Consider the following 11865-nt stretch of genomic DNA (forward strand, 5'->3'; position numbering starts at 1 on the left):
AGTGAGGAACACTATTCAGGAACATTTTTCCCCGACGGAGCGACCGATCCTAGCGGAAAAGTTCCTTCTCGGTGCTGAGCGATCGCCGAACATCTTGCTGACACACCCCGCGCCGTGTCGCACACCCGCCGAGCATTTTGGTACCCGTACGTGTTTGCGCACCCGCCGATCATAACCTCACACGTACCGCCGAGCGCGCTCCAGACCCACGCGGTTTTTGTGGTGCACCGTGTGTGTGGGTGTGTGAAGGTGCGCAGGCCGACGCCGAGCGGATTGCGTCAGAATTTTGCTCGAGCTACGTTCGTGAATTTTTTCGACCGTGCACCGGAGACGTCGTCAGCGTACGCAGCCATCGTTCTCTTCTCGCCGACACCATCGAACGAACGCCACCGAAGATCATCGCCCCTCGTTTCTCACACCACCGGCGTCATCGACGAACGCAGCCAACGAGCGACTAATCCTAACACGATCGACCGCGTGTGCGGATTTTTCTTCGCCGAAGGATCGACCTAGCCAACCTCAGCTGGACTTGCTTGCGCCCCCGCCACTAAGGTAAGATCCACCCTTTTTTAACTAACCTTAGTCGTAAGGATGTTGCACAGTCCGCCGGTCCGCGACGTATCGACTCCCGATGGCGTAACCCCGAGTGCCGATCCAGCCGCGAGTGGATCCAAATCGCCTCACGTACCAACACCGCCCGTTCCGAATACCCCGCGCGTACCAGGGCCGTCCGCCTGCGACGCCATGTTTATGCCGCCCGAATCGCAGATTGACACTTTGAATGCCATGCAGCTGAAACCACCGGAGATGGACACCACTGACATTCAAACCTTTTTCTTCGCATTGGAAAACTGGTTCGACGCGTGGAATATCACCACGAACCAACATATTCGCCGTTTTAACATTCTTAGAACGCGTATACCGCTTCGTGTCCTTCCTGAGCTTCGCCCCCTGTTGGAGAACATTCGACAGTACGCTACGGACCGTTACGAGGTAGCAAAGCGTGCAATAATTGAGCACTTTGAAGAGTCGCAACGAAGCCGCTTGCATCGTCTGCTTGCCGAAATGAACCTCGGGGACCGAAAACCATCGCAGCTATTAGCGGAGATGCGCCGCGCCGCAAATGGAGCAATGACGGACTCTATGCTGGTAGATTTGTGGATCGGCCGTCTCCCGCCATACGTCCAGTCCGCCGTTATTGCCACTAACACGGATACCAACGATCGAGCTAAAGTAGCAGACTCTGTTATGGATTCGTTCGCGTTATACCACCGAACGGGCCCGTACCAAACCATCCACGAAGTACGCAACGAGGACTTCGAACGTCTTTCTCGGCAAGTAACGGAATTAGGTCAGCGCTTGGACGCCGTACTGAGCAGGCTCAACGAACGAGAACGCGCGCGACCACGCTCACGTACCCGGCAACGTCAACCGAACCAGGATGCGGTAACACCCAGCGGACACTGCTATTACCACACGCAATACGGGCAAGCGGCGCGGAACTGTCGTGCCCCCTGCTCCTTCAACAGTCGGCGGCAGGGTAGTAACTCGGCCACTGCTTCCGATTGACGCTTAACCAGAGGCCAACCTCAACAGATACACGTACTTTCGACCCATAGCTATCGTCTCGTAATAACCGATCCAAAAACTAACATCAAATTCTTAATCGATACCGGTGCAGACGTTTCAGTAATCCCTCGACAACACAGTTCCGTCCCGAGTAAACCCTCCACCATGAAGCTGTTCGCCGCTAATTCTACACCAATCCAGGTTTACGGAGAGTCGCTCTATACTCTCGATTTGGGACTTCGCCGATCTTTCCTTTGGAACTTCATCATCGCAGACGTGGGGACAGCGATTATTGGAGCCGATTTTCTCCAACATTTCCATCTGCTCGTGGACTTGCGCAAAAAATGTCTTGTCGACGCCTTAACGAACGTACGTTCTACCGGAGTGCCGAGCCAAAACCCGTCGGAACCAACCGTAAAAGTATGTGATTCCACCTCACCGATCGCCACTCTCCTAAAGGAATTTCCCGGGTTAACTGCACTATCCACTCCTGGCACCTTACTGCAGTCCGAAGTGACGCACCGAATCGAAACGACGGGGCAACCAACATTCGCAAGACCTCGCCGATTACCACCCGAAAAGTACGCAGCTGCCCGCAAAGAGTTCGAATCACTCGTCCAGCTCGGAGTATGTCGCCCCTCGAATAGCAGCTGGGCCAGCCCGCTACATATGACAAAAAAGGCCGACGGCACCTGGCGCCCTTGTGGTGATTACCGCGCCCTAAATGCAAAAACCGTACCCGACCGTTATTCACTACCGTTTTTACAGGACTTCACGATGCATTTGCAAGGCAAGATCATATTTTCCAAGGTCGATTTGCACAAAGCATACCACCAGATAGCAATTCATCCGGATGATATAGCGAAGACAGCCATCACGACACCCTTTGGACTTTACGAGTTCACTACCATGCCCTTCGGATTGAGGAACGCAGCGCAAACATTCCAACGCCTTATCCATGATGTCCTACGAGGACTCGAGTTTGTTTTTCCGTATATCGACGATATGATCGTAGCATCAACGTCCGAGGCAGAACACCACGAACACTTACGCCAACTTTTCGAACGATTGGAGAAGCACCATCTAGCCATCAATCCAGCCAAGTGCGAGTTCTACCGAAACGAGATTTCCTTTCTGGGCCATCTGGTCAACGCTTCTGGTATTCGTCCTCTCCCCGATCGAGTCCAAGCCATCAGCGAGCTGCCACAGCCAACGACGATTATGGAGTTGAAGAAGTTCCTCGCCATGATAAACTACTACCGACGTTTTCTGCCGCACGCCCTGGAAACGCAAGGTATACTTCTCGAGATGACTCCAGGTAACAAAAAGAAGGACAGAACGCCATTAACCTGGTCGCGAGAAGCTTCCGAAGCATTCGCCCAATGCAAAGAGCAACTGAAACGCGCAACGTTATTGGCACATCCCGTGAAGAACGCCGAACTTTCTCTATGGACCGACGCTTCAGATTTCGCAGCCGGAGCCGTACTTCACCAACGCACCAACGAAGACCTGCAACCACTAGGCTTCTTCTCGAAACGTCTCGAAAAGGCACAGCAAAAGTACTCGACCTATGACCGAGAACTTACCGCCATCTATCTCGCCATACGACACTTCCGATACCAGCTAGAGGGTCGGGAATTCTGTATTTATACAGACCACAAGCCTCTAACCTTCGCCTTCCGACAAACGCACGACAATGCCTCACCTCGACGAGCCCGGCAGTTAGACTTCATTGGCCAGTTTTCCACCGACATCCGTCACATCGCCGGAAAAGACAACGTTACAGCCGATCTGCTCTCCCGCATAGAGACAGTGCACGCGACACCGACCATCGATTATGAGCGGTTAGCAGAAGAACAAGAGCGCGACCCTGAACTTTCCGACATTCTCAGTGGGAAAATTCAGACGGACTTGTTCCTGCAGAAGACACCAATACCGGGAAGCCCCAAGTCACTCTACGCCGACTGCCCTGGAGGTATCATCAGACCGTACATCACCCGATCGTTTCGAACACAACTTCTCCACGCCGTACATGATCTCAGTCATCCCGGAGCCCGCGCCACAGCTAGACTAATAACAGAGCGTTTCGTGTGGCTCAATGCAAGGAAGGAATCCCAGGACTTCGCTCGGAACTGCTTAGTCTGCCAGCGCGCTAAGGTAGGAAGGCACGTCAAAAGCCCCTTGATACCGTACCCTGCAACAACAGCGAGGTTCAGTCATATCAACGTAGACATCATTGGACCATTTCCCATCAGTAACGGTAACCGATACTGCCTTACGATAATCGACCGATTTACTCGCTGGCCAGAAGCAATACCGATCTCGGATATCACCGCATCTACCGTCGTATCAGCACTACTATTCCACTGGATCGCCCGATTCGGAGTTCCGGCGCACGTAACAACGGACCAAGGGAGACAATTCGAATCCTCCTTGTTCAAAGAGTTGACGAAAGCCCTAGGAACAAAACACATCCGTACGACAGCCTATCACCCGCAGGCAAATGGAATAATCGAGAGGTGGCACCGCACTCTTAAAGCAGCAATCACCTGCAAAGACACCGCAAGATGGAGCGAACACCTACCGTTAATACTGCTTGGGCTACGAACCACGTTCAAAAATGACATCAACGCCTCGCCAGCCGAACTTGTGTATGGAACGACGTTGGCCATCCCGGCAGAATTCTTCATCGCGAAACCGCAAAATGCCCTCGCCGACCAATCCGACTTCGCCAAAACGTTAGAGGAGACGATGAGCAGCATTCGACCACAGAGCACCGCTTGGCATACCAACCGCACACCGTTCGTGCATTCCGATCTGAACAAGTGTACTCACGTGTTCATACGCGACGACACCGTCCGACCTGCACTAACTACACCTTACCACGGTCCATATAAGGTTCTTACACGCAATCCTAAGTCTTTTCAGATACTCCTACGTGGACAGCCAACGCTGGTTTCGATCGACCGCTTAAAACCAGCGTATGGCGCAGAAGAGGAAGCCACCCCGGCTCCGCAGTGCTCGTGGGAAGGGCTAACGACAAACCTGCTGCCGCCAACAACCGACCACTCGGAAACTCTGCCGTTACCGGACGTCCAGGCAAATTCGGACCGCAGAGACGCCACCGCAGCCTCCAAACCGACGTCGCGCGAACAACCAGTGCGTAATCAGACGACACCCGCACCACCATCGCACCCGACGACATCGAGACAAACCGACCGAGCCACCGTCGACGCCCCACCACCCTCCATCCTACGCCGCAACGACCAGACGGTATCGACCGGCGTCACCAGGTCTCAGCGGAAGGTCATCATACCTCTACGTTACCGGTGACACCGCTCTAGGAGGGGAGTACTGTAGCGACCAGACCGCCATCTGGCGTGAGAATCGTGAGCGATCGTGACATCCAGGGACAAAGACACGGATCTCCGTGGAGCGCACTCACCAGGCACACGAATGTGTCAAAGTGACGTGCGCCGCGTGTCCAGCGCTACACTTCCTGCTGTCAGCGAGCACATTCTCTCTCTTGCGACCCAACCTCGAAAGCGAACAGACCTCTTCCTTCGCTGCGCGCTCGAAACTTCCTCAACGTGAAACCCTCTCGCACGAACGTGCGCAACCGTTCATAATATAGTGTAAAATAAAGTTCCGTATTACCTACTCACGAAACCCAACGCGTTCGCGACATAAAAAATTAGGGACCACTTTTGTGGCGCCCCTAAAAACCTATTCCCTTGTTTTAAAATGAGAATGTGTAAAATTGTGTAGAATAATGTAGAAAACATGGGCAAACCTGCACCTCCATAGAGCTGTCAAAATTAAACATGGACGGGCTAATATTAGCATTGGACCAGTCCATGCACGTGCTAGGAGAGAAAGTAAGTCTCGGGAGCGACATAACATGCAGCACACATTGCAGAATGACTGTTGCAAAACGCTATAATTGTTATTTCCTTTGGAATGAAATGACTATAAAACAAATCCCAACCGTTAGCGCATTTCTTCAAACTCGCGGACCGCTTGGTACGGTTGCATCAGCACGAAACTGCTCGAACTCTTGCACGAGGCGTGGACTGTCAACTGTCAAACCTGCCCATGCGACCCAGCCTGATCGTCCGGCGCAGAAAGACTACAAAATAAATCAAGTCGGCAGGGCGAACGTGTTTCTGCTTCCTGCTGTGTGAACAGTAAAACGGTGAACAAAAAAAGCAAACTCAACCAACCGCTGCACCTTCTGAACTCTTTTACACTCGAAAAAGAAACACCGCAGACGATAGTGCAACGCGTATTCATGGTGGCTAACAGTGGCGTGCGAGTGAACATCTTCCATTACAATCCGGAGTGAAAACGCATTTCATAACAACTGCAGCGGTCAGCGGCAGCATCAGTTTGCAGTGCATTGACCGAGCAGCAGGCAACGGGAAGAAGCAGTTGGTGTACCGGGCACACATACACCGCATATCTGTGATTTGGCACCGGCGTGTGACCAGTATGACGAAATTTATGCTTGCCAGGCGCTGCCTGGAGGTAGCGACCGATACGCTCGGCACGGCCGCAAACACCCTTGCACCCCGGCTATCGGCCGCTGGACCGTTCGGCTGGATGAAACAGTACCACACCCTGCCAGGGGGCGTACGGTCACCGGGCCGCACCTATTCCACGCAAACCGACAGCCGCAAGTCCGCCACCCAGGGCTTTGACGATGGCGACCGTCCACCGGTCGATCCGGAGGCGGTGCATGCGGATCTGCTGCGCCGACTGACGAAGCTGTACGAGCAGGAGGTAGCCCGGGAGCTGATCGTGCCGCCGTTCAAGCGAGCCCTGCTGTACGGCGAGAAGGCAGCCGTCCACGACCAGGTCGGCGATTTTACCTTCATCCAGCTGTACGAAGCGGTCAAACGATTGGCGGCTCAAATATCCAAATGTTGCGGTAAGTTTGGGTGAACCATTTTTTTTTTCTTTTTCGCATGATGCAACTTTTCCCTCAGTGTCGGTAAGGGTGTTCCCGGCATGTGCATACGGTGCGTGAACCGGTTTTGCTGTACCTACGCTTTTGGACAGACGTTCAAGGCCGTCGTCGATGGATATGCCGCTGGCGACAACGACCCGTCCGTAGAGGAGGGGTGCTGCTAATGCATTGGGGCGCCAGTCCCCGGGGGGCGGAAAAGCAGCACCAAAAATAGTACAACTGTTTTGCAAAAACAAGACATTTGCGCATCTTTCCTTTCCCCTCGCGTAGATCTAATCCCGCAAAAGGTAGGGTAAAAAGAAGACGAACAACTCTTGACACAGTTGGAAGTCCAAGCCAGGCGGTGCAAACTGCGTCGAACTGAGAGCGTGCGGAGGGAGTCGCTCGAGCGTTTTGTGCGACATTCTCGAAATTTGAAACCTTGAACCTTTTCGGTGCCGGAGTGATCGCGAGCCAGAAACGTTGTTTACTAACTTCGCGCTCGATCTCACGGGTGAAGGTCGTTCAAATGACTTCATGTTGGATTTTTGCGTTGAGCGATAGCTGGATGATCGGTTGAATGTAGAGATGTAAGAATTGTATTTATCAGCAAGAAAACTTCAGTTCACTTTATCCATGGATGGGAAGATATTTGGGAAGGAAATGGAGCAGCTGAAAGTGAAAGGTAGTTTACACCTAATCCTTCCCTAGAGCGATCGTATTACGGCGCCACACAATCGTTGGTTCGAATTACCAAACGCGCGCTCTGTACAATGTAATCATGTGGTAAATGATCGCGACATTTGCAACATACAAATTAACAAAAATAAGGACCACAGGTGTATGTGTGGCAATTAGGACAAAAAGGCTACTTTTACTACCTCGCTCGCTCGGTGGCCCTACGTGTGAATCAGCGCAAAATGTAAACAACAAGCAATAGAAAGAGAGGGTACTGAGAAAGGGTCTGTCACATTGCTTTCCCCCGCCATTCCTTCTCGCACCCCCCCCCCCCCCCTTCTACTGGGTTTTGATTTCTTGTGAGATAAGATTTACGCGATACGCAAACGGGCGCCGACCGGCTGTCGTCGGCCTGTATGTGTGTGTGTGTGTGTAGCGCCCCGTGACTGCTGTCGCACGACCAACGATCGGCGTCATAGTTCGCGCACCGCACGGCCACGGCCATCACCGATCACCGGTCGTGGGTGTTGATGGCGCGAATCCGGCTATTTTTAATGCACTTGAGCGTACAGCGTAAAAACGTTTAACGACCACCACTACTCAGGCCTCATTGACGACTCCTGTTTTGGTTGCAAAAACGGCAACAACAACCAACGGGAAAAGCCGGTAAAATGTCGGGTCAAATGGTTTTGCTGCCTCTCTATCGTCTATCGTCACCGCAATCGATGGTGTTGGAGCAGACGAACGAAGGAATGCGATAACCCGCCGCGCACAACACCCTCTTGCACGCATCGGTGCTGCGCGCCTCCTTCCCCTGTTTTCCACCCCTGTTGTGCATCTAAAGCTTTGTTGTTTGGCCTGTCTCAAACGGAATACACATTATTCATGCGAGATTAGCGATGGAGCCGTTTCGTTGTGCCGTTGTGCCGAGCTCGTCTCGTCTTGAAACGACGGCGCATTCGATTTGTGTGCGAATTTAAAATCGCCATTTTACGCTCGGGTGCTAATGAAACGGGCAAATAGTTGCCCCATTTTGCTGATAAAACGATCTATTTGAGCGCAAAATGAAGTTGGAAAAGAACTTTTTTTATTAGAAATCATTTAAATAATAATTTTAAAATAACATGCTCTTTTTTCCTTCATATTTCGTTTCGTCATCCAAACAGGTAGTGCTTCCCAATCTCGTGTGGCATTTCTCTGTCCCAACAATATCACATACGTGATCAGCCAATGGGCTTGCTGGTTTTCCGGGCAAGTTGGTAAGACCAGCCACTACTGTTGTTTACAATGCTTTGTTATTTACTATGAAATAATCTTTTCCATCGCTTACCTTTTTTTAGCTGTGCCCTTGAATGCAAAGTATCCGGCCGATCTGCTCGAGTACTATATCAAAGATTCCGATGCTTCGCTGCTGCTAACGACGCCGGAATTTCTGCCCCTGGCGGAACCACTGGCCGCAAAGCTACAGAAACCCCTGCTGGTGGTTAATCATGACCTGATCCACACGAACGGTGGTGTGGCGGGTGGTACGACGAACGGAGGGGACGCCGCCGCACCGATGGCCGACGTGGTGTCCTACCTCGATCCGACGAGAGAAAACTTGCTCCAGCTGAACGATACGCTCGTGGTGGAAAGCGCACTGAATGGGGAGTTTTATCGCGACGCGAACGCACTAATCCTGTACACCTCCGGCACGACCGGTAAGCCGAAGGGAGTGGTCCTTAGCTACGCCAATCTGGACGCTCAGCTGCGTGCCCTGGCGCACGCGTGGCAAGTAAGTGCGACCGATTCGGTGCTACACACGCTGCCGCTCAACCACGTGCACGGGACGATCAATGCACTCAACTTGCCGCTGGCCGTCGGGGCGAAGTGCGTCATGCTGCCCAAGTTCGACAGCAGCAGCGTGTGGAGCTACCTGCTGAACGTGAACATGACCACGAAGGAGCGCGTGAACGTGTTCATGGGCGTGCCGACGATGTACGGGCTGCTGATCCGCGAGTACGACAGCGTGTTCGGCAAGAACGCGCGCATGTGCGATTACGTCAAGACGCACTGCAAGAACAAGATACGGCTGATGATTTCCGGCTCGGCCCCGCTGCCGGGCAATATCTTCGCTCGGTGGAATGAAATCACGGGCCACCGGTTGCTGGAGCGGTACGGCATGACCGAAATCGGTATGGCCATCTCGAACCCGTACGTGCAGGATGGCGAGCAGCGCAGCCGCAAGCAGGGCTGCGTGGGAATGCCACTGCCCGGGGTGAGTGTGCGTATCGTGGAGCAGGAAAGTGGCCGCACACTAACGCTCGAGGGGCGCGAAAATGAAGGATTTTGGAAGAGTGGAGCAGCGGACAGCAGCTCGAAGCAGCAGGAGGAAACCATTGCCGGCCAGCTGTACGTGAAGGGACGCTCGGTGTTCCGCGAGTACTGGCAGAAGCCGCAGGAAACGGCGTCCGAGTTCGATGCGGACGGTTGGTTCCGGACGGGCGACACGGCACGGTACGAAAACGGCACGATACGCATCCTGGGCCGCACCTCGGTGGACATCATCAAATCCGGCGGCTTCAAGCTGTCCGCGCTCGAGATCGAAACGGCACTGCACGAACATCCGGACACGAGCGACGTGGCGGTGCTCGGCCTGCCGGACGAAACCTGGGGCCAGCGGGTAGTGGCGGTGATAAGTTTGCGCGACCACGTTGCCGCCGAATCGTTCAGCATTCCAAAGCTGCTGGTGTGGCTGGAACAGAAGCTGCCCAAGCAGGCCATCCCGAAGGAGGTCCGGCTGGTGGGCGAGATTCCGCGCAATGCGATGGGCAAAATTAACAAACGCGAACTGATCGACAGGTTGTACGGAGACAGCACCGCGACAGCAACGCCGACGCCGCCAGCAAGCAGTACGGCGGGAGACGGTAAACCCTAAGCTAACGGTAAACTGTTTGGAGGTCGGTTAATGCAAAGTCCGCGACCGCAACGCGCACAGCAGAAGAAAACGTATTTATATGCACACCATGCATCCGGCGCGGCGACAATGTGAAGCGGATGAGATGAGCTAGATAGGAAGGAAAGAGGGCAAAACAAGCCCCGGTGGTCTCGTCACTAGTCACACACACACACACAAAAGCCCATCTTCCGCTTCACTCGGTCGCCGGCTTACCCGTGGCGGGAGGGAGGAAATGTTGCAAACTCCCATTGTGTCTCAGCATGCATTATTGACTTATATTTCGTTTGTAATTATGTTCTTCGTATTGTATCGTATCCTCCGCTCGCGGGCGGGCCCATCTTTCGGAAATTGTTGGGCGAAACCGGAGCAACGTGGAGATCGTGATTGGCGCGATGAGGGTGGGTGAGTGAGAGTGCGTGAGAATGGGTGATAATGAGCATATATCATCATCACCCATAATCGGGTATGTGGGAATGTGAAACAAACAAAGCTTCTGACAACAAGGTTCCAAATTTGTTGACGAATTATATTGCAACACGCCTGTGTTTTGGTAGTTTTGTGTATTGGGTGTTAACATATCCGAATCAAATTATCGAGAAATTGTAGTCATTCTGGAGGACAACAATGTTTGCCACTAGTACAGTACTTTGATTAACTACTATTTTATCGTTCTATAGGCTTCATACTGAATCTGAGTATTCTTTTTGAAGCAAGAAATGACTAATGAAATCTGGATAGCATGTTTTAAGGCAGACTGCGCATCGGAACATACCGATACTACTAAAATTGAGCAAGCAATCCTCCATCATTCCACGAAGTAGCAGGTTGGTAGTCGTCACGACCATATTTATCGGTGTATTTTATTGAGTTGGGTTTTATGAATCTTTCGTTGAGATTCATTCACATGAATCTTCAGTGTTGAGTGATGCGAATCTCGGCGAAGATTCATGAATCTCTACAGGTTCATAAAGACCCAAGGATTTATGAATCTTCAAATATTCAATAATCTATAACTTCCTTATATCCATTAATATCCATATATATTTCCAAGCAGTGGCGGATCTAACGGTAGGCGGACTAGGTGGTCGCCTGGGGCCCCGCCGATTTAGGGGCCCCGTAGATCGTCGTTCTATAGTATGCCATATGGACAGAGTACTAGCGACAAGGGCCCCCGGAGGGATGGCCGATGGGGCCTCGAGTCTGTCTCCAAAGGCTTTTGTATATCGGGGAATACCTGTAGTTAAGTATAATGGACCAGTCTGGTGGTACAGATATCAACTCGTACGACTTATCAACATGCCCGTCATGGACTCAAGACCCGAATGGGTCGTGCCCCCATATGTAGGACTGACTATCCTGCTACATTTAATCAGCAAGTCACTGAAAGTCAAGTCCAGTAGTGATACAGGTTGATTAAAGAGTGAAAATTTCAAAAAAAGTACTATGGAAAATGCCCCTGGATTTCATTTTTTTATTTATTCTATTTCTTAAGATCCGTAATGAAGGACAATAAAATTAAGTAGAATTTTAAATTACAAACAGGAACGTGAAATTCGAAGAAAATTGGAAAAATACTGAATATTTTTGTTTTACAAACTAAAACAACTAATCAGCTGGCAACCAGGCCAAGGGTGTCACATTTGACGTTTGCTTGCCCGTCCTGTTTTTACAGCTTAACAATTTTCAGCAATTGCTTTTCAAGCAATAAAATGCACCTTTCCCTTTTAAGCAT

General features: G+C 51.8%; 1 protein-coding gene across 2 annotated transcripts; it reads left to right on the forward strand.

Moving 5' to 3' along the window:
- Positions 1-2929: 2929 nt before the first annotated feature.
- Positions 2930-10668, forward strand: LOC1280581 (malonate--CoA ligase ACSF3, mitochondrial). 2 transcript variants are annotated; one of them, XM_061660261.1, is made up of 3 exons: positions 2930-6499; positions 8362-8454; positions 8536-10668. In XM_061660261.1, exons 1-3 carry the CDS (start codon positions 6061-6063, stop codon positions 10110-10112), a joined length of 2109 nt encoding a protein of 702 aa, XP_061516245.1. In that variant the 5' UTR covers positions 2930-6060; the 3' UTR covers positions 10113-10668. The 2 variants fall into 2 exon arrangements, with proteins under 2 accessions (XP_061516245.1, XP_061516244.1); XM_061660260.1 differs by having other exon boundaries at positions 5675-6499; positions 8362-10668.
- The last annotated feature ends 1197 nt before the right edge of the window (positions 10669-11865 follow it).

This window comes from Anopheles gambiae, chromosome 3 (assembly GCF_943734735.2).
Source record: "Anopheles gambiae chromosome 3, idAnoGambNW_F1_1, whole genome shotgun sequence".
In the NCBI taxonomy this organism is placed as follows: domain Eukaryota; kingdom Metazoa; phylum Arthropoda; class Insecta; order Diptera; family Culicidae; genus Anopheles; species Anopheles gambiae.

Excerpts from the sequence above, each read along its gene's own strand:
- LOC1280581 (XM_061660260.1), top strand. The coding sequence starts at position 6,061 with ATGACGAAATTTATGCTTGCCAGGCGCTGCCTGGAGGTAGCGACCGAT. Across the intron at positions 6,500-8,361 it reads TCAAATATCCAAATGTTGCG|GTAGTGCTTCCCAATCTCGT; the intron begins GTAAGTTTGGGT and ends TCATCCAAACAG.